Raw genomic sequence first — 23,232 nt, 5'->3', positions numbered from 1 at the left:
ACTCTGTGCAGGAGATATACTTTGGGGCCATCATACAATGTGGGGAGCTTTTGCAGCTATCAACTGTATGTGTAAAGATGTGGGAAGAATCGGTGGGGCCATTATACTGTGCACAGGGCTGCATGGGGGCCAATTTACTGTGTGGGGACCATTATACTGGGTGACTGTGAAGATTATACTGTGTGGAGAGCTGTGGGAAACCATCATACTGTGTTTTGGGGCTATGAAGGAGCATTATACTACGTTTTGAACTGTGGGGGTCATCATACTATTTTGTCGACCTTTGGAAGTATCATAGTAAGAACTCTATGATGCTTCAACAGGAAAAAAATTACTTTGCAAGTAGTGCGATATATATCCCTCTCTCTGTCTTTAAAAGATAAGAGATATGCCTTCTGCTTTGGGGCTGCATGACATATAAGTATTTCCCTGCACCTTGACAGACCCACTTAAGAGCAGACCTTCCTGTCCTTCCTCTCAGCCAATCACTTCAGAGAGGTCTACAATCTAATATATGAAGCTCACTTATGAGTGGAGTCCAATGCTCTTTATTAGACAGTGACAAATTAGTTATAACTGCTTCATTCCAGTGAGACAGTGAGTTTTCATTTTCCAGCCTTCTTTTTATCAGGATTCCTCTGCTCAGAGTGTCTGGGACTCAGTGATGGACAGCTCTGTCATCCTATCCTGTGCTGGGGCGTGCTGAGCTGTCAATGCTTTGATTGGCAGCTCGGTTGACCTATCTGACTGGAAGGTGCAGAGATTTTTACACGGTGCTCCATGTTCTTGGTAATTGCCCTGCTACTTAGGTGAACTGTCTGGCCCAGATCACTGCCAGTCAAAATCTTGTTCTATGTTTGTGCTCTCTGAAGTGTTCATCTGATCCCTGTGCTGTAAGTTCTGATCTTCTGCTGCTGACCTTTGGACCGTGCTCTGACTACCCGTTTGTTATTGCCCCTTTGCATCAGATATTCTGCTGCTGACCTTTGGACTTTGTTCAGACTACCCATTTGTTATTGCCCCTTTGCATCTGATATTCTGCTGCTGACCTTTGGATCGTTTTCTGACTACCCGTTTGTTATTGCACTTGCATCTGATATTCTGCTGCTGACCTTTGGATCGTGTTCTGACTACCCGTTTGTTATTGCCCCTTGCATCTGATATTCTGCTGCTGACCTTTGGATCGTGTTCTGACTACCCGTTTGTTATTGCCCTTTTGCATCTGATATTCTGATGCTGACCTTTGAACCGTGTTCTGACTAGTACTACCTGTTTGTTATTGCCCCTTTGCATCAGATATTCTGCTACTGACCTTTGGACTGTGTTCAGACTACCCTTTTGTTATTGCCCCTTTGCATCTGATATTCTGCTGCTGACCTTTGGACCGTGTTCTGACTACCCGTTTGTTATTGCCCTTTTGCATCTGATATTCTGCTGCTGACCTTTGGACCGTGTTCTCACTACCTGTTTGTTATTGCCCCTTTGCATCTGTTATTCTGCTGCTGACCTTCGGTTAGGCTGGGTTCACACGTAGCGGAACTCTCGCGGAAATTACAGTGAGAATTCCGGAATTCCATTCAGCGGGAAAATCGCATTTTAAATTCCCGCGATTTTCCCGCGGAAAAACTAGCATTTTGCAAGCATAATTAGCTTGCAGAATTGCTAGCGTTTTCCATGCCATCTGGAGCATCGCTTGGAGAACTGATTGACAGGTTGGTCACACTCGTCAAACATAGTGTTTGACGAGTGTGACCAACTTTTTACTATTGAGGCCGCCTATGCGGCACCAATAGTAAAAGACAGAATGTAAAAAATAATAATAAAAAAAATATATTGTTATTCTCACCTTCCGACGTCCCACGCAGCCTTCCCGCCTCTCTCCACGCTCCCGGTCCCAGTAATCCTTTGCGACAATTACCGCGATGATGTCTGTTCTCGCGATCCCGCGAGAACGGACGTCATCGCTCGCAAAGGCTTACTGGGACCGGGAGCGTGGAGAGAGGCGGGAAGGCTGCGCGGGACGTCGGAAGGTGAGAATAACAATATTTTTTATTTTAAATTCTATTTTTTACAGGAATATGGTACCCAAAGCCCGGAGGACAGTCTCCTCTCCTCCGGACCGTGGGTACCATCCGCAAATGTTCTGCTTACTTTTCACATGGTGTGCACAGCCACATGCGGAAAGTAAGCAGAACAATGCATTCCTATGGGTGCGGGATCGCCGCGATTCCGCAAAATTAATGAGCATGCTGCGTTTTTTACCGCGAAGCGATTCCGCCGCAGTAAAAACCGCAGCATTAGCACAGCATTGCGGAATCCCATAGGAATGCATGGGATGCTTATTTTTCACATTTTCGCAGCAAAATCGCGCGGTTAAAACCGCCGCGGAAACGCGAAAAAAACGCCACGTGTGAACTCAGCCTAAGTGTTCTGACTACCCGCTTGTTATTGCCACTTTGCTTATCCGCTATTTCTCTGGTATTCTGATCCCGGCATGTGACCTGACTTACGACTTCATTTTTTCCCTTGGTTTACACTACGTGCTCTTTTGGTATTGACCCCGGAAAATCTTACTTCGCTGACTCACGGCCTGGCCATGGGTTGTGACTAGCGTCACACTTTTTTCCTCCTTTCCTTCCAAGAGCCATAACTTCTTTATTTTTCTATCAACATATCTGTATGACGGTTTGTTTTCTGTAGGCCAAGTTGAGGTTTTGAAGGACACCATTCACTTTATCATACAATGTATTGGAAAATGGGAAAAAAAAATTCTAAGTGCCGTGGCAGGGAAAAAAGTAAATTCTACCACTGTTTTTGTTTTTTTTGCATTTACAGCATTCGGTATGCAGTAAATATGACCTAGCAATATCATTCCTCAGGTCAGTACGATATACAAATTTTCTATTTCCATTTTACCAAATCATAACTTTGTAAAAAAATGTTATTTGCTATTTTCTGACATCCATATTTTTTTTTTATTTATCCGTTGATGGAGCACGTGTGAGGGCTTGCATATTTTGAGAATTGATTTGAATTTTCAATCGATACCATTTTGGAATACATAAGATATTTAAATTGGATAACTGGGGGGAGTTTACGGCAACAGAAAAACACCAATTCTAGCGTTGCCATTTACTTTTCTCTTTTGACGTTCACCGCATGGGATTATTTTTAGATTTTATTAGTTCAAGCAATTACGCACATGGCATTACCAAATATGCTAATTTTGTATGTCTTTTTAACAATTCATTGTTTATATTTGAGGAAAAGTGGGCAATTTCATTTTATATCATGGGTAGCTTTTCATTTAATTTAAAATTTATTTTTAAGTTTTTTACATTTTTAAATTAGTCTCATTAGGAGATTTCAACCAGCAATCGCTTAATCGTCTATGTCTCAACTGCACTGTATTGTGAAATTTAAGATCTATGTAGTCCAGCCACTGACTGAACTTAATAAATGTCACATGGATACAATGGGGCCAGAGAGGCCATGCTGGCCTATCAGCACCTCAGATTTGTGACACACGGGGTGGCAATCAGAAGCAAATGTTGAAAGCATGTTAACTGCCACAGCTATATTTGACATTGACATTTAAACTGTGATCAGAGCTACTTCCAATTATATAGGTTATTGTTGGGTGCTGGCTTTATAACTTTGTCAACTCCCGCGCAGCATAGTGCTGAGTCTCTCTCTCTCTCTCTCATCGGTAATCTGTGGTTGCTGGACTGGAGTCCTGAGAAACGCCCACCTCTTCTTTTGATTAGCTAGCTTGGCGCAAGATCATTATTATGGCATGAAGCACATGTGGCGGTTTAATTAAAAGAAGAGCCATCCATGGATGCCATCAAGTAAGAGGGGGTTCTAAGGACTCCCAACTAGCAACCATATGTTCCCAATGTGTGGGCTATTGACAAGGTCTTGCAAATCGATTCACACCAGCTCTAATACTCACCCTTTTTTGGAAAAGCCTATCTAAGAGCCTATCTCAGAAACTGCCAATATAGTCTCTTCTGATCATTTACATTAGGTATGACTGGCAACGTGGACAAGCTTGGGCATAATGCATACTTATGTTATTATTCAGAATTAACAATTTTTATGAAAGTAATATAAGAAAGCACAATATGCCTAGCTGACAGACACTATCTCTATCATTATAATAAATGCTACATGATGACTGTTCTTGGAAAACCAAGGGTGATCACATGAGTTGTTGCTTAGATTTCTCAGAAAGATGAATAACAATACAACAGCTAAAAAAGTAATTTAAAAAACTTCACGTACAAGCACAACTCAACGACTTATCTAAATGTTACCGACCATTAAGATATCATCCAGACATCTTCAGAAATCCTTTATCTATAGACTTTACCTGGGTCATCCTCTACATTTTCTCGAGCCGCAGTTTGCTCGGCTGATCTGCCACATTCTGTAGATTGTGCTGGGACAACATCTTGCCTGTGTCCTCTCCTAACCAGAGTTAGATGGACCGTCTGCCCTGTGTGACGCAGAACTTCCACAGCTTGCTGGTTGGTGTAGCCCTGCAGATTGGTTCCATCAACCTGGACATATTGGCAAACCTGTTTTAGTAGCAGTTATTTCAACATAGATGGACGTATAAAACAGATTGATGTCCAGATTATCATCTGTTTTTAAATAATCTTTGTTCTTTTATATAACAAACAACACATCCTCTTAAGAATATATTACACCATCTGCTTTACTCTGCATCGCACATAGTGAGGAGTCACTCTAATAGATCACAGATAAAATAACAAACTACCTTTACACAGTGTTGTTTAGTAAAAGAAATATTACTTTAAGGTAAAGCATTTTTATATAACTATTCTAATATAGTCAAATATTTGAAAAATGTTTGTTGATTTTCTTTTATTTTCCATATCACTATACGTAATTAAAAAAAAAAAAAAAAAGCGGGTGAAATAAGTATTGAACAGATCTTCAATTTTCTAAATAAATATATTTCTAAAGGTGCTATTGACCTGAAATTCTCACCAGATGTCAGTGATAACCCATCCAATCCACACAGGCGAAGAAATCAAACCATAGATGTCCATAAATTAAGTTATGTGTAATAATGAGAAATGACACATGGAAAAAGTATTGAACGCATGAAGAGGAGAGAGGTGCAAAAAGCCATGGAGCATCATGACACCAGCTAAAATCTATCAGTAATTAGAAAGCAATCCTGCCACTCAGTGGAAAATAATATCAGCTGGTTCAACTGATGGCCTATGAAAAGGTGTCTCATTACCAAGGTGCCACACTAGAAACATGTCATGATGGGTAAAACCAGTGAGCCGTCTCAAGACTTTCCCAACCTTATTGTTGCAAAACATTTTGATGGCATTTGTTACAGAAGAATATCTAAACTATTGAAGATTCCAGCACTGTGGGGGCCATAATCCAGACGTGGCAAGAACCAAGAACATAATTTCACCATAAGCCAGCCACAATCAGGTGCATAGAAGTATGGGAAAGCTAAAGTAAAGACACCACAATTTACTGCACAGTTCTGGACCAGTACTTAGTGGATCAACAAGGTGCAAACAGATATGCAGCATAGATGATACATTGATTACCTTTACATATAAGAAATAAAAAAGAGCTGTACAAATAAGAGGACAAATAAAATTACTTTTATGAAAGTGAATCCCCCATAAGCTGACAGATACATTTAATTTTATGTATACATTCATGCAGATTTTTTTAAAATATTCATTTGCCTCCTAAATGCATAACTAAGCAACTTTTTAATATCTTCATAAAAAATCTACAATTTTGCAGCTGCAGACTTTCTTATCTAGCTGAATGTCTTACTGAATTGTTATAAATACTCTGTGATCCTCAATTACCTCAATGTTAAAGCTAGCAGCAAGAAAGGGAAGGGGGTCTACACAGAATTCCACAATGTGGAGGGAGGGAAAAGTATATACACTTTCTTGTAGAGAAAATAGACTGTAAAAAAAGAAAATCACGTGAAAAGGAAATCAGTGCAGGATAGAAGCTGTGCTGCTATGTGAGCTGATGAAGCAAGTTGCAGCCTGGATACACACAAACCTCACATCCATCCCACATTACTGAATATATAAATGAACGAAACAAAAGGTCAGCTGGAAACTTGGCGCAATGTTAAAAACTAAAAGTAACCACTAACATTTGTAAATTCCTTATGTCAAATGAGATAGTTTGGAGGATGGATGAAGTTTTTGAGAACTACTCTCTATCGGAGAAATGTATCTGTATAAAAAGTCTTCATGCAAGCACACACTACTGAAGAAAAATTCTATATGTAATTGACACTTACAGCAATGATCTGATCACCAACATGAATCCTTCCATCCTGCTCAACAGCACTGCCTTTCGTAATGCTTTTCACAAAAATACCAGAAGGTTCTGCGAATACAAAAACACCCAAATAATGATTGGTGCTTTGTACTCTTTGCTGCTTGTCCTATCAGCACACCCATACTCTATTTCCTAAGCAAGCATACATCATAGAGGGGTCCCAAGTAGGGCCAGTAATGTACAGAATGGACTTGCCTGCATTCTTATCACCAACATAACCAGCAATAGTGATTCCTAAGCCCTGAGCATTCTTGGACAGTTTGACGTCAAAGCTATCACCAATTGTTTCTCTTTTCACTTCACCGTTACCCTTAAGAATAAAGGAACACAAATTAAATAGATGAAAAAAAAATAAGACAGGTGGTATATAAAATAGTGAATAACTCTCATTTACATAGTAAAATTTGACACGCCTCCCGAAGGATTGCGAAACGCGCGTCGGGGCAGCAGTGGTGCCAAGGCTTCCACATGCACTACTAGGTATGATTAATTTCATCAGCTGTTTAACTCTTTACCACACTGTTTTTCACATTGGGGACATATAGGACATACAGTCCTTAATAATAGCACGGCACTTTCATTGGGACAGGTCTCAATATTAATTTTGCACATATTGTTTAGATAGAGCATATAGCACTTTATATATATTTTGGTATGTTTTCATTTAGCCTTTTATTTTTTGAAGTGCAGATTCTCTTGCTCACCCCATTTTTCCCTTTTGGATATAAAATATTGTGTTGCGGCTATATCATCCATTGTTATGGTGGTTTCACAGTTTGTGCATTGTGGATTTTCTATGGCACTAGGTCCCTGATTATGTATTTTCAGGAATCCTTTTTAATTGTGTTTTTTAATGATTTTTTCAATAAAAATATAATTTTACTCAGGTGGTCTCTTGTTACCAAATTATTCCATTGGATAACGTTTTTTTGTGATGAATAGTGACATCAATAAGTGAGACTTTTTACCCCAAAAAGAATTAGGGGTTTGTTTGGATTAATTGGACTTTTTCTTGTGTGATTATAGTAAAATTTGAAACAGGCCCAGGAGGTAATTCTAGACTATGTGTAAAAGATTTTGCAAACTTGAGACCTGTGTGTCCCAAACCAGTATCCACATTTATTTCCAAATCCTAATTGCCACTACTCAAGTTCATTTTACAAGTGCAGCGATATGAAATGCACACAATGTACCAATGACAAGGGATAAATGACTACTAGTGATGAGCGAGTATACTCGTTACTCGAGATTTCCCAAACATGCTCGGGTGATCTCCGAGTATTTGGAAGTGCTCGGAGATATATTTTCTGTCGCCGTAGCTGCATGATTTGGGGTTGTTAGACAGAATGAATACATGTGGGGATTGCCTGCGTTTGTTAGGAAATCCCCACATGTATTCAGGCTGTCTAGCAGCCCCAAATCATGCAGCTACGTCGACAGAAGATAAATCTCCAAGCACATACAAATACTCGAAGACCACTGGAGCATGCTCGGGAAATCTCGAGTAACGAGTATACTCACTCATTACTATTGACTACTATGTGGATCGCATTACATTATTACACACAAGAAGGGAGCTACATGAACATAACTTAAAGAAACTGGCCAATACTTTTTTTTTTATTGATAGTCTATCCTTAGATATATCTGCTCGGTAGGGGTGTGACACCGGGCACTCCGGACGATCAGCTGTTACCGGCGCTGGCCTGAAGTTCTCGCATGCTGCCGGAACACAGCAGCGCCATCATTTCTATAGTGGCCAAGTACCTCAGATCCACCCCTTTTGTAAAGAATAAGGGGTGGTTCTGCAGTACCCAGCAACATCCGAGAACTTCCAGCCAGCGCCGGTAACAGCTGATCGGTGGGCGTCCCCGGGGTCACACCCCTACTGAGCAAATAATGATGGCCTATTCTAAAGGCCCCGTCACACATAGCGAGATCGCTGTGTGTGACGGGGCCTTTAGAATAGGCCATCCAAGTCTGGGAGACCCCACATTAGTTGTTATTGTAGCAGGAGCAACACTGAAAATGATGCAAGTACATGCTTTTTAACAATCATTAGATTGAATTAAGAGGGTGTACCAAATAAACATAATGAACTGCACCTGGAAGCTTTTAGAGCTTCAAGACTATGACCACAGCGCTTTACGGCATTCTTAACTCAATACGCTCAGGCGTAGATTTTAAACTGATGCTTCAGATGGATCCTACACACAGTGCATGTATGTAAAAAGATAAAGATATTTCACCTACAAAAAATGCTTTCTACAAGTGTTATTCCAAAATGGTAATACAGTGATTCAAAGGCTAGCCATCAAAGAAATGCAAAGGATAAGGCAAACAAATTAGATACCGTAAATGATATTTTATTCCCCCGTTATTCTCCCCCCACCCCCTAAAACAAAAAGAACAACCAATACAAGTCATCCAAAATAATATTTTAAGAATTCCATCTGCCACAAATGACCAAGATAGGTACCCCAAAAAGATTCAGATAAACTATTGAATCACAATAAGTGTGTGCACTGTATGATATATAGCAGAAAAGTAAATATAGTATGCTGCAAAAAATGATAATACAGAGGTCACATGCTGGGAACCATAAGAATGAATACAATAATAATAGAAAATGTCATTAACCAGCATTAATATGTCACAAGGTACTGAAAGCACTTGCAGGGATTTTTAATTCACCAATATAGTTGATTTTTTCTAACATTATTATTGTAGAAATTCTTTGGGTTGTCTGTTTGTGAGCGTCGCATTTTATTTTTTGTGGCAAAGTATGTTTACATTCTGTTCTATACTATATAGTGCCACCTTAGTGTGCTCTGGTAGTTTATCTGGTTTTTGTACCTACACAACCTTTAGGGGTACTTATGGTTATTTGTGGCAGATGTTATTTTTGATGACTAGTATGGATTCTTCTTCTTTGGGGTGGGGGAGGGTTGCCTCTCTAGCAGGAGAACATTTGGTGGGAGATGACCACATGACTTCAGTCCTTCCCCTATTTATGGTATGTTTTTCTACATCTCGCATCGTCACACAATATATTTATTCTTCTTTCCCCTTGTGTAGTATGGACAATAATAATACTGATATAAAAAAAAACATTTTTTGCAGTCATATTGCTTATCTTATTTTTGGATATTCTGCCATTTTATGACTTGTAATATTAAGGTATTAAGCTTTTGGCTAGAATCGTAATATATATATACTGTGTGTGTGTATATATATATATAATTTTTATTTATTTTCTTTTACAGGATACCACTGTAAAACAAAGTAGACTGCTACGGTATTCGAAATAGCAGCATTCAGAAGAAAAAATGTACACAGATTTTAACGATTACTTCCTAGATGACAAAGGCTACTTTGTGGCATCTAACTGAAGCATCTGAATAATATAGTCATCCATAATCATAATGCCTAGTATTTTCTGGAAGGATGATCGATCAATCTACTGCAAACATCCGTTACAAACGCTGTAGATCACTATGGGGAAAATTCTATTAGCAGAAGCGAAATCATACCAAGTGCATGCCTGCAAAAGGTTTGAGATGGCTCTGTAGAAGAACTGTCAACGTCTTGTTTTAAAGGGAACCTGCTATACGGAAAATGGTATGTGATCTGCAGACATATAGACATTGTAGAGCAGGAGGAGCTGATCAGACTGATGGACATTTTTGTGGGGAAAACTTTCAGTAAAACTTGCATTTTATTAAATGAAATCACTTGTGTCGGAATGTATGAGTCCAGTGGGCGGTCCTATTCAGTGACTAACAGTATTTCATGTATGACTGCATGCAGACATTGCTGTCAATCACTAGAAGGACCGCCCACTGGACTCATACACCAGAGATTTCAATAAATAAATACGAGTTATACTGTATCTTTTCAAACAAAGCTACAGACCCTTCTGCTCAGCTCCTTCGTGTATACCATGCTGTCCACAGGTCAGACTGACAGGTTCCCTTTCATTAGTCATAAACAACCAATATATATTCATATGGGGAAAAGTAGATCTGGAATACATCATGCCGAGAGTGCGCTTATTCTAACCTGCAGTTCAGGTGCAGGAGGTATCAATGGAGGCATCTGAATGGGTGTAGAGACCACCGCGGTCGAATCCCCCACGGGCCCTCTGGCGACAACCAGCTTTACTCGGTTTCCACACTGCCTCAAAACTTGGGCAACTTGTTCACTGCCCATTCCAGCAAGATCTGTGTCACCTATTTTTAATATGTGGTCTCCACTGCGCAACCTGCCGTGCTGAGGAATAAAACATATCAGTATCAGTGTAACACACATTTATGTATCGAATACAAACTTTGGATAATGAATGGCTTTGCGTGAAATCAGACATCTCTGTAGACCACTTTTTCAGTAAAATTAGGGCCACGTACCTATGGTTTTTGCACTGATTTGATCACAGGGCAATTCTGCAACTAACATTCTTACATGGTCAGATAACAGGGCGCTAGTGAGTAATAGTACTACGGGACAACTGCACTAGACGTTGTTAAAGACCTGGAATACATGGCATTTTATGTCAGCTAACTGTGACGTAGACAGCCCCCCAAGCCTGGACTTTTGCAATGGCATGTCCCCAAACATTCATACAAAAAAATTGCACGTATCACGGGTTCCAGGCTTTGTGAACAGCACCAATAGCTATAAAGAGTTGGCTGTGATGCTCTATGGAGCACAAACTATAGACATAATAAGCATTTCAATCTATGACGTACCTATACCTTACCAAACACAGAAAAACACAGTAAAACAAACGTATAAAAATACTCTGCTGTAAAAAAGTAACAGTAAACAGCAAGTGCTAGTAAAAAGATAACAAAACAGGGGATTTGGTTGATACGTTTTTTGCAAAAATGTATACTAAGCTGCTCTACCAAATGCCAAAAGTAACCCCATATTACCGTTACGTTTGGTAGAGCAGCTTAGTATACATTTTTTGCAAAAAACGTATCAACCAAATCCCCTGTTTTGTTATCATCTTTTTACTAGCACTTGCTGTTTACTGTTACTTTTTTACAGCAGAGTATTTTTATACGTTTGTTTTACTGTGTTTTCTGTGTTTCAGTCTTCTGGTGGTGTGAACACTGTCTTGTTCACTGTGTGCATGGCCCATGTGTTTGTATTCTATACCTTACCAATAAGAAGTTGGACAGGAGTCGAAGAGCAGAGAAGGTGACAAGAGCCATAAAAGCAGGCTGTATAATGAGTACACATACCTGATCAGCTATTCCCCCAGGTAGAATGGTTTTCACTATAACTCCAGTTGACTTTCCTCCAACAATTCCAAAGCCCAAACCTGAGCCGTCATTTACCAGTTCAATAGTCTCCACATGCTGCCAGTGGATCTAATAAAGAGATGGATGTGTTACTGTCTAAGAGGCAGAAACTGTAGATGCCGTGGTCTTTACCTGAGCATGTTTTTTTTCCCCCAGAATTATGGCATTAAATACCTACTAAAGTCATAAAATTATTGCGCAACTTGAAGTAGTGAAAAATGTTTGCAACTTTTGTTTTGTTTTGTTTTTACGCAAGTCCCGTCCAGCTTCACCAAAAAGGGCACAGTTATGGCAGGACAGGGTGTGGTGAAGACATTTCTTCAACATCTATGCCGTGCCAGAAATGCATTCCAGTCTCTGACTGGAGTAATATTCTTTGCAGAGTTGTAAGATGAGCCTAATTCATTAGGAATCATGCATCTCTAAATAAATTAGGCACATCTTACTCCAGCGCCGCCTTCATTAAGAATGGCACTTAACTCACCAATCTTAATGAATCAGGCCTATGGTTTTTTTCTATTCTAACTCAGATACGTTGTACCTCTATTGCGGGTTGTTGTTTTCTTCTTTGTTTTTCCTTTTTGTTTTAAAAATTTCAATAAAAATTACTTTAATTAAAAAAAAACTCAGATACTTTCTGCTACTGATTAAAGCATGTTGTCTGTGTAGCCTTAGATAATAATATATGTATTTTTCACAGAAATTGCTAAACTGATGATCTTAAGATGTAAAAAGAATCTGTCAGCACATTTACCTTCCAATAACCATTTATATGCTCTTGTAGGTATCGGAAAGATTAATGCATTGATTATCTTTACAATTGCTTCCCGTAATGTTATTCTGTAGAAATCCAAGATTTTGTCACTATGCAAATGAAGCATAAGATGTTTCACTCTAGCTAATTTACATACTTAGCGCTTGCCTCTCTGTTTTAACAGGTGGCTGTCTCGTTGACGTCAGGCGCTGGGCTAGAAGTCTTGCATATGCTCATATTGGCACAGTCCTCATGCCTGCACTGTAAGGTGCCCTTATTATTATTATTATTATTATTATTTATTGTTATAGCGCCATTTATTCCATGGCGCTTTACATGTGAGGAGGGGTATACATAAAAACAAGTACAATAATCTTAAACAATACAAGTCATAACTGGTACAGGAGGAGAGAGGACCCTGCCCGCGAGGGCTCACAATCTTCAAGGGATGGGTGATAATACAGTAGGCGAGGGTAGAGCTGGTCGTGCAGCGGTTTGGTCGATCGGTGGTTACTGCAGGTTATAGGCTTGTCGGAAGAGGTGGGTCTTCAGGCTCTTTTTGAAGGTTTCGATGGTAGGTGAGAGTCTGATATGTTGTGGTAGAGAGTTCCAGAGTAGGGGTGATGCGCGAGAGAAATCTTGTATGCGATTGTGGGAAGAGGAGATAAGAGGGGAGTAAAGAAGGAGATCTTGTGAGGATCGGAGGTTGCGTGCAGGAAAGTACCGGGAGACGAGGTCACAGATGTATGGAGGAGACAGGTTGTGGATTGCTTTGTATGTCATGGTTAGGGTTTTGTAATGGAGTCTCTGGGCAATTGGGAGCCAGTGAAGGGATTGACAGAGGGGAGAAGCTGGGGAATAGCGGGGGGACAGGTGGATTAGTCGGGCAGCAGAGTTTAGAATAGATTGGAGGGGTGCGAGAGTGTTTGAGGGGAGGCCACAGAGCATGAGGTTGCAGTAGTCAAGGCGAGAGATGATGAGGGCATGGACTAGGGTTTTTGCAGATTCTTGGGTGAGGAATGAACAGATGCGTGAAATATTTTTGAGTTGAAGTCGGCAGGAAGTGGAAAGGGTTTGGATATGTGGTTTGAAGGAGAGATCAGCGTCAAGGATTACTCCGAGGCAGCGAGCTTGTGGGACTGGGGAGAGTGGGCAGTCATTTACTGTAATTGATAGGTTCGTAGGGGGGGTCACGTGAGATGGGGGAAAGATGATGAGTTCTGTTTTTTCCATGTTGAGTTTCAGATATCTAGTGGAGAAGAAGGATGAAATAGTGGACAGACATTGAGGGATTCTGGTTAGTAGGGAGGTGATATCTGGTCCAGAGATGTAGATCTGTGTGTCATCAGCATAAAGATGATACTGAAAGCCATGAGATTCTATGAGCTGTCCCAGGCCAAAGGTGTAAATAGAGAATAGCAGGGGCCCAAGGACTGAACCTTGTGGGACTCCGACAGATAGGGGGCGAGGTGAGGAGGTGGTGTGTGAGTGGGAGACGCTGAATGTCCGGTCTGTTAGGTATGATGAGATCCAGGAGAGGGCCAAGTCTTATGAGGACATTCGCTTCAGCGTGATGCTACACATACGCCATCCATAGACGGAGTACACCCAAACACATCTGGTTATACATTGTTGAGAGGCAGCACATACTGTGGGAACTTCCATGAGGAGATCACACAGCACATATGCCGCACACTGTGCAATCTTGTATTTGTGAGATTTGCCCATGCGACATGTGGTGACTTCTATATAGCAAAATTCAAACCAAATAACGGGTCGAATAGAGACGAGATCCATGATAAAAGTATATTTTTAATTAAACAGTTAAAATCCAATTTTAAAATAAGCAGAGATGTCCCAATAGAGGACACACAGAGGTGGAACTCAGAGGATTTGCATGATTTAACAAATATAGAGTTGAATTAAATTCCAAAGCTGGAAGAAGCTGGCGGCAAAACGCGCGTCGGGGTGAGGGCATGTCGAAGAGACCTCCATCAGCAGAGACAGCATTGCCTCTCTACATTCAGGTAATGAAACGGCATAAAGTACTTTACCACTGCTGATACTACCCTGTCTCTTCCATGGTAGAATACTGTCACACATAAACTTTATAAGTCTGCGTGATTAGCATATGGATCAGGTGTTCACTTTGCACTGTTGCAACTACATATTTTAAATGATAGCACCCACCCTAATAATTATGCTACAGCACCATTTTGAGACCTTAATTGCCTACGTTACTATAAATATGAAGAAATAACACTCTAGTGTCTTCTGTTATGATGAGTCACCGAAGGAGGAAAAAACAAAATACCAGCTAAGTCCAGAAAAACCAGAGAGGTTGGCAGCTATCGGATTGCAGACCCCTGAACCTATCCACAACAACTAGCAGTAGCCGTGGGGGGTTCCTACGGTGCCCTAGACCCCTCGATCACAGCCGGAGAACTATATAGCCTAAAGACAGAAAGGGGAAAAACTAAACTGCCCCAGAGCAGACCCCAAAGCAATAGGCAGCCCCCAACATATAATGACGGTGAAGACAGAGCAAAATATCAACAGATCAGAGACAAAAATGGAATTCAGCTCACCCCCGGCCGGGGATGGCAGAACTCCCAAAAAACAAGGCAAAACAAAAACAAAACAGAAGAGTACAAAGCAGAGCAGAAAAACTTAGCTTTGAGATGCAGGAATCGGACTGGTCTCCAAGAATCCAGCAGGAAAATCACCAGCCAGGAAGAAGGGCGTCGGCAGCTTTATATCCAGTCCTCAATTCCAGCCACCCAGTCATCATCTAGCTGCCCAGGTGTTTGGTAATCAGTCTCACTACCTTCCTTCACTAGAGGAGGGAGTTCATCAGACCTCAATGGTGAAGGGAAAAATGAACTCACAACAGTACCTCCCCCTTGAGGAGGGGTCACCGAACCCTCATCCATGCCACCAGGGCGATCCGGGTGAGCCCGATGAAAGGCACGCACCAATCTTTCGGCATGAATATCAGAGGCAGAGACCCAGGAATTATCCTCCTGACCATAACCCTTCCACTTAACCAAATACTGGAGTCTCCGTCTAGCCAGACAGGAATCCAGTATCTTCTCTACCTCATATTCCATGTTACCTTCAACCAATATAGGGTCAGGAGGTGCCACCACAGGAACTACTGGTTCAACAAACCTCTTCAACAAGGACTTATGAAACACATTATGAATTTTAAATGTGACAGGAAGAGCCAACCGAAAAGAGACCGGATTAATAATCTCCAAAATCTTGTAAGGTCCAATAAATCTAGGCTTAAACTTAGGAGAAGCCACCTTCATAGCGATATTTTTTGATGACAACCAAACCATATCACCCACCTTAAACTGGGGACCAACGGTCCTACGCCGGTTGGAAAACCGCTGGGCCTTTTCCTGGGAGAGAGACAACTTATCCACTACTTGGTCCCAGATCTGGCGCATTCTCTCCACCACAGTGTCAACACCTGGGCAGGCAGAAGGCTCCACCTGCCCTGAAGAAAATCGAGGGTGAATACCAAAGTTACAAAAAAAAGGTGACATCAAAGTGGCAGAACTAGCTCTATTATTTAAAGCAAATTCGGCCAAGGGCAAAAATGAAACCCAATCATCCTGATCGGCAGAAATAAAACATCTCAAATACGACTCCAAAGTCTGGTTTGTTCTCTCCGTCTGCCCATTGGTCTGAGGGTGAAACGCAGAGGAGAAGGACAACTGAATTCCCAGCTTGGAACAGAAAGTCCTCCAAAATCTAGACACAAACTGAACTCCTCTGTCAGATACAATGTTCTCAGGAATCCCGTGCAAGCGAACCACCTGTTGCAAAAACAAGGGCACCAACTCAGAGGAAGGTGGCAACTTAGGGAGTGGTACAAGATGGACCATCTTAGAGAATCTATCACAAATCACCCAAATAACAGTCATTCTCTGAGAGACAGGCATATCAGAGATAAAATCCATTGAAATATGGGTCCATGGCCTCCTGGGCACCGGCAAAGGCATCAACAAGCCACTAGAGCTAGAACAAGGTTTAGACCGGGAGCAAGTCCCACAGGACTGCACAAAGTTCCTGACATCACGAGACAAGGCGGGCCACCAAAAAGATCGACTCACCAGATCTCTAGTACCAAAAATACCTGGATGACCAGCCAATGCAGAGCAATGAACTTCAGACATCACTCTCTTCCTCCACTGGTCAGGAACATACAACTTTCCACTGGGACAACGCTCAGGTTTGTCCTCCTGAAACTCTTCCAGGGCACATCTCAAATCGGGCGAGATGGCAGAAAGAACTAACCCCTCGCCTAAGATGGTAGCAGGCTTAGTCACAACAGGAGAATCAGCAAGGAAACTCCTAGAGAGGGCATCTGCCTTGACATTCTTAGTGCCTGGAAGAAAAGAGACCACAAAATCAAAACGTGTGAAAAACAAGGCCCACCTAGCCTGTCTAGGATTCAAGCGCTTGGCCGACTCCAGGTAAATCAAATTCTTGTGGTCAGTAAGGACCACGACTTGGTGTTTGGCTCCCTCCAACCAATGTCTGCACTCCTCAAATGCCCATTTCATGGCCAACAGTTCCCGATTCCCCACATCATAGTTACGTTCGGATGGGGAGAACTTTCGGGAAAAGAAAGCACAAGGATTCATTTTAGATGTCACAGGATCTTTTTGGGACAACACCGCTCCTGCACCAATCTCAGAAGCGTCCACCTCCACCTGAAACAGGAGTGAGACATCAGGTTGCCGCAAAACCGGAGCAGAAGTGAATCTTCGCTTCAGCTCCTGAAAGGAAGAAACAGCCTCCGGAGACCAACTCAGCACATCAGCACCCTTCCTAGTCAAATCCGTCAATGGCTTGGCAATACCAGAAAAATTAGCTATAAATTTCCGATAAAAATTAGCAAAACCCAAAACCTTCTGGAGGGCCTTCAAAGAAGTGGGCTGAACCCAATCATAAATGGCCTGTACCTTGGCCGGGTCCATTTCAATAGTTGACGGAGACAAAATAAATCCCAAAAATGAAATCCTCTGTACCCCAAAAAGGCATTTCGATCCCTTGACATACAGGGAATTCTCCCTCAAAATCCGGAACACAGTCCGAACATGTTCCACATGAGAGTCCCAATTCTTGGAGAAGATCAAAATATCATCCAGATAGATAATCAAAAATTTATCCACAAAGTCTCGGAATATATCGTTAATTAAGCACTGGAAGACAGAAGGGGCATTAGTGAGACCAAAAGGCATCACCAGATACTCAAAATGTCCCTCCGGAGTATTAAACGCCGTCTTCCATTCATCCCCATGCTTAATGCGAATAAGATTATACGCCCCCCTGAGGTCAAGCTTGGAAACCACCAAGCACCTTTAACTCTGGAGAATAGATCAGAAATCAGGGGTAACGGATACTGATATTTAACAGTAATTTTGTTGAGGGCACGATAGTCAATACAAGGCCTTAATGAACCATCCTTTTTAGCCACGAAAAAAAAAAACAGCACCTAAGGGTGAAGTGGATGGTCTAATATGACCCTTCTCCAATGCCTCCTTAATATAGGATCGCATAGCCTCGTGCTCGGGTACAGATAAATTGAAAAGCCAACCCTTGGGGAATTTACACCCCGGGTTCAGCTCAATAGCACAGTCATAACATCTACCGTATGAGAAGGCAAAGACGCAGACTCATTCTCACTAAATACATCATAAAAGTCAGCCAAATAGTCAGGAACATCATGCGACTGGGGAGAGATGGAGAAAACAGGAGCATCACTAAGGGCACACCGACAACCCCAACTCACCACAGACAAAGATTTCCAATCCAGAACTGGATTATGAATTTGCAACCAGGGAAACCCCAGAACAATGGTATCATGCAAATTATGCAACACCAAAAATCTGCAATTTTCTTGATGGTCTGGGGCGACCCGCATTACCACCTGGGTCCAAAACTGAGGTTTATTCTTCGCCAAAGGAGTAGCATCAATACCCCTCAAAGGGATAGGCGTCCGCAGAGGTGTCATAGGAAATCCACAACGTTTAGCAAAATCCAAGTCCATCAGGTTAAGAGCTGCTCCTGAATCCACAAAAGCCTTGGCGGAAAATGTGGACAGGGAGCAGATCAGAGTAATTGCCAGAAGAAACTTGGGTTGAACACCACCCACAGAAACCGTGTGTGCACAACGTTTCTCTCGTTTAGGGCAGACAGAAATAATATGCGAGGCATCTCCACAAAAAAAACACAGCTTATTACGCCTTCTGAACTCCTGACATTGCGCCCTAGACAAAACTCTATCACATTGCATAGGTTCAGACATTTGTTCAACAGGTGGTAACATCTCTCGTGTAGTTTTGCGTTCACGTAAACGCCGATCCACCTGAATGGCTAATGACATAGAATCGTCAAGACCAGAGGGAACAGGAAATCCCACCATAGTATCTTTTACAGTTTCTGACAAACCCTTCCGAAAGAGAGCTGCCAAGGCACCATCATTCCAGGTAGTAAGGACCGCCCACTTTCGGAATTTTTGACAGTACAACTCTGCCGAATCCCGACCCTGGCTTAATGCCAACAGGGTCTTTTCAGCCTGATCAATAGCATTAGGTTCATCATACAACAACCCCAAGGCTTGAAAAAATGCGTTCACATTATTCAGAATAGGATCATCAGGTTTCAAAGAAAACGCCCAATCCTGGGGATCGCCGCGCAGCAAAGAGATGACAATTTTAACCTGCTGCGTGGAGTTCCCCGACGATTTAGGCTTCAAGGCAAAAAATAATTTACAATTATTCTTGAAATTCAAGAATTTAGACCGATCCCCCAAAAATACATCAGGAGTAGGAATCCTTGGTTCAGCAGCATGTGAATGAGCAAGATAGGCGGAAATTCCCGGCACTTCAGCAGCGAGCAGCTCCACACGATAAGACAATTGCTTCATCTCCATTGAGAGAAAAATTTCCCCTACGGCCTCAGAGATATAGAGAAAAAAATATGCACACAAAAAAAAAAAAATTCTGACACTTTTTTTTTTTTTTTTTTACAATTCTCTCCTGCTATTGAGTACCCTAGGATCTGCGGTATGGCTGGTGATTCTGTTATGATGAGTCACCGAAGGAGGAAAAAACAAAATACCAGCTAAGTCCAGAAAAACCAGAGAGGTTGGCAGCTATCGGATTGCAGACCCCTGAACCTATCCACAACAACTAGCAGTAGCCGTGGGGGGTTCCTACGGTGCCCTAGACCCCTCGATCACAGCCGGAGAACTATGTAAAATGGAATTCAGCTCACCCCCCGGCCGGGGATGGCAGAACTCCCAAAAAACAAGGCAAAACAAAAACAAAACAGAAGAGTACAAAGCAGAGCAGAAAAACTTAGCTTTGAGATGCAGGAATCAGACTGGTCTCCAAGAATCCAGCAGGAAAATCACCAGCCAGGAAGAAGGGCGTCGGCAGCTTTATATCCAGTCCTCAATTCCAGCCACCCAGTCATCATCTAGCTGCCCAGGTGTTTGGTAATCAGTCTCACTACCTTACTTCACTAGAGGAGGAGGGAGTTCATCAGACCTCAATGGTGAAGGGAAAAATGAACTCACAACAGTCTACCTTCTGTACATTATCTTTATCATTTAAGTAATCTGCTGCTCCTTAAGGAATTGGAATTTAATACAAGTCTATTTTTGTTAAATCATGCATATTCCTGAGTGTCCCCTATTGGGACATCTCTGCTTATTTTAAAATTGGATTTTAACTGTTTAAATAAAAACATATTTTTATCATGGATCTTTTTTCTATTTGACCTGTTATTTGGTTTGAATTTTGATCTATTAAACCTATAAATTACAAGAAGTATATGCCAAATAAATTTAAAATTCAATCTTTATTAACATTATTGACAAACAATTGCTAAAAATTAATTATATTAATTTAGTGGGTAGACACACAAAAGGACCTGAAAACATAGGATCAGTAATACACAATTAATGAGCTAATGATCAAAGTAAATAAAAATAGAGAAAAAACATGAAAAAATAAATACTAATACAAAAAAGTACTATCTGGTACAATTGGTGCTTATATGGTTCAATGGATATGAAAACAATTATTTTCTAATCAATGTGTGAATAATGGATTCAAATTGAACTAGAAAGCATCTATAAAATGTCAGGACATTATATCCATAATATATGAGCACTAATGCTAAATTACACTATAGATACTTAAATGAACCATAAGGATGATAAATTTATTTTCTCAAGAAAGCTATAATTTTTGTTATACAGAGCTCATAACAGAGTAGAAAATAGAATAATGTATTTATATATACTACTCCTCAAATAAGTTACAGAAAAAATAACAGATAAACAAATTAATAAAATGCAATAGTGCTCAAAATGTCTTAGTGTATTCCTGACGCAAACAAAATATATATATATATGTATATGCATCTGCTTAAAAGATAATGCTATGATAAAACCATAGTATACATGACCTGGTTGCAGGAGGGCTCCCTGGACGCACGTTTCGCGTTAGCTTCTTCTTACAGGGGGTAGGTAAGAGCACTATTGCATTTTATTAATTTGTTTATCTGTTATTTTTTCTGTAATTCAGCATTAGTGCTCGTATATTATGGATACAATGTCCTGACATTTTATAGATGCTTTCTAGTTCAGTTTGAACGTTAGGATTAATCCATTATTCACACATAGATTGGAAAATAATTGTTTTCATATCCATTGAACCATATAAGCACCAATTGTACCAGATAGTACTTTTTTGCATTAGTATTTATTTTTTCATGTTGTTTCTCTTTTTTTATTTACTTTGATCATTAGCTCATTAATTGGGTAATACTGATCCTGTGTTTTCAGGTCCATTTGTGTGTCTACCCACTAAGTTAATAGAATTAATTTTTACCAATTGTTTGTCAATAATGTTAATAAAGATTGAATTTTAAATTTATTTGGCATATACTTTTTGTAATGTATAGGTTTAATGGTATTTTGGAAGTGCCTTATGAAATTAGGTCACCCCTTTATGGTTTTTGTATGAATTTTGATCTAGTTGATGAAGTGCTTACAATAATATTGATGGACTTTTTTGTATAATTATGCAGTGACTTCAGCGGCAAAGAGGGTTGGAAACAAAACGTATGGCTGTGAATCTTCCAGACTCATGACCAGGGCTGTTGAGTCGGAGTCGGAGCTCATTTTGGTGGAGTCGGAGTCGGAATAAAATGGACCGACTCCGACTTCTAAAATATATAATAAATTGGGTACAGTAGTTCAATGCAGAAAGTGCTAAATATTTTTTCATAGGAATTTGGGAAATGTCCTATAAATGACTGTTCTATTCCTGATCTAAGGCTACATTCACACACAGCGTTTTTGCTGTGTTTTTTGAGGATACGTTTTTCAGTTGCAAAACCAGATCAGCTTTTTAAAAAACGGCATCACCTGAAAGGTTTTTGAGCTCATAGCTAATGCTTTCAATAGCAAAAGCAGATTAGAAATCTGCTCTATCTATCCATTTATCCATATCTATCCATATCATATCTGTACCAAAAACAATGAAAGCCGGGTACCACACAGACTAACACTCCTTTTTTTTAGCACCAGTCAGGTACACCTCATAGCTGCCCAAAAGGACGCCCAGGACAGGCATTGCTTGTCTTCAGTAACATCAACATCAACTGATAGTTGGAATAAATAGACTGCATTCATCACCACATCTTCTTAAGGTGCAGGCTTTATTTTCAAGTGTAGGGGTGTGCAGTATGAGGTTCTGCAGCAGCTGAGGTGTGCAGTATGAAATTCTGCATAACAGTATGAGGTTCTGCACCCCCCCAGGTTTGATCCTGGCTACGCCCATAGTGTGACTGTAGCCTGAGGATCTAGGCTTTATCTTAGCCGAGATAGTCATAGTGTGTGTGTGTGTGTGTGTGTGTGTGTGTGTGTGTGTGTGTGTATATATATATATATATATATATATATATATATACACACACACACACACACAGTATATATATATACTGTATATATATATATATATACAGTACAGACCAAAAGTTTGGACACACCTTCTCATTCAAAGACTTTTCTTTATTTTCATGACTATTGAAAATATTATTTTTCTTTACTCAGTTGCTTTTTTCTTGCCATAATACAAATTCTAACAGTCTATTCAGTAGGACTATCACCTGTGTATCCACCAGACTTCTGCGCAACACAACTGATGGTCCCAACCTCATTTATAAGGCAAGAAATCCCACTTATTAAACCTGACAGGGCACCCCTGTGAAGTGAAAACCATTTCCGGTGACTACCTCTTGAAGCTCATCAAGAGAATGCCAAGAGTGTGCAAAGCAGTAATCAAAGCAAAAGGTGGCTACTTTGAAGAACCTAGAATATAAGACATATTTTCAGTTGTTTCACACTTTTTTAATTATATAATTCCACGTGTGTTAATTCATTGTTTTGATGCCTTCAGAGTGAATCTACAATTTTCATAGTCATGAAAATAAAGAAAACTCTTTGAATGAGAAAGTGTGTCCAAACTTTGGTCTGTACCGTATGTATGTAATCGATATTATACAGTGTATTACATATTTACAATTTATTACAGTTTTTTGTGTTCTAAAGTTGTATTCCTATAAATAGATATTATGTTCTATCTAGATATCTTGATTACTGGATGATAGAAATGATTAAATGTCTGATCACATTGTACTACAATAAATTTTTCACTTAAATATAAGCAATATATGTGGGAGTCGGAGTCGGAGTCGTGGAGT

At 40.5% G+C, this 23,232-nt stretch overlaps 1 protein-coding gene across 9 annotated transcripts in view; it reads right to left on the bottom strand.

Moving 5' to 3' along the window:
* MPDZ (multiple PDZ domain crumbs cell polarity complex component) overlaps window positions 1-23,232 on the bottom strand; it is a 249,883-nt gene that overhangs the window by 181,823 nt on the left and 44,828 nt on the right. For all 9 annotated transcript variants that reach the window (XM_073572172.1, XM_073572174.1, XM_073572176.1 and 6 more), the window contains exons 7-11: window positions 11,622-11,750; window positions 10,435-10,644; window positions 6,568-6,682; window positions 6,332-6,420; window positions 4,376-4,565 (exon numbers count right to left, since the gene is read on the bottom strand). In XM_073572172.1, coding sequence (XP_073428273.1) covers window positions 4,376-4,565; window positions 6,332-6,420; window positions 6,568-6,682; window positions 10,435-10,644; window positions 11,622-11,750 — 733 coding nt within the window. The remainder of the gene's footprint in view (window positions 1-4,375; window positions 4,566-6,331; window positions 6,421-6,567; window positions 6,683-10,434; window positions 10,645-11,621; window positions 11,751-23,232) is intronic.

The sequence above is a fragment of the Dendrobates tinctorius genome, unplaced genomic scaffold, assembly GCF_039654945.1.
Source record: "Dendrobates tinctorius isolate UK_male_01 unplaced genomic scaffold, ASM3965494v1 ptg000031l, whole genome shotgun sequence".
Lineage (NCBI taxonomy): Eukaryota > Metazoa > Chordata > Amphibia > Anura > Dendrobatidae > Dendrobates > Dendrobates tinctorius.
The sequence above is the reverse complement of the archived record's forward strand: the minus strand, read 5'-3'. Positions and strand labels throughout refer to the sequence as shown.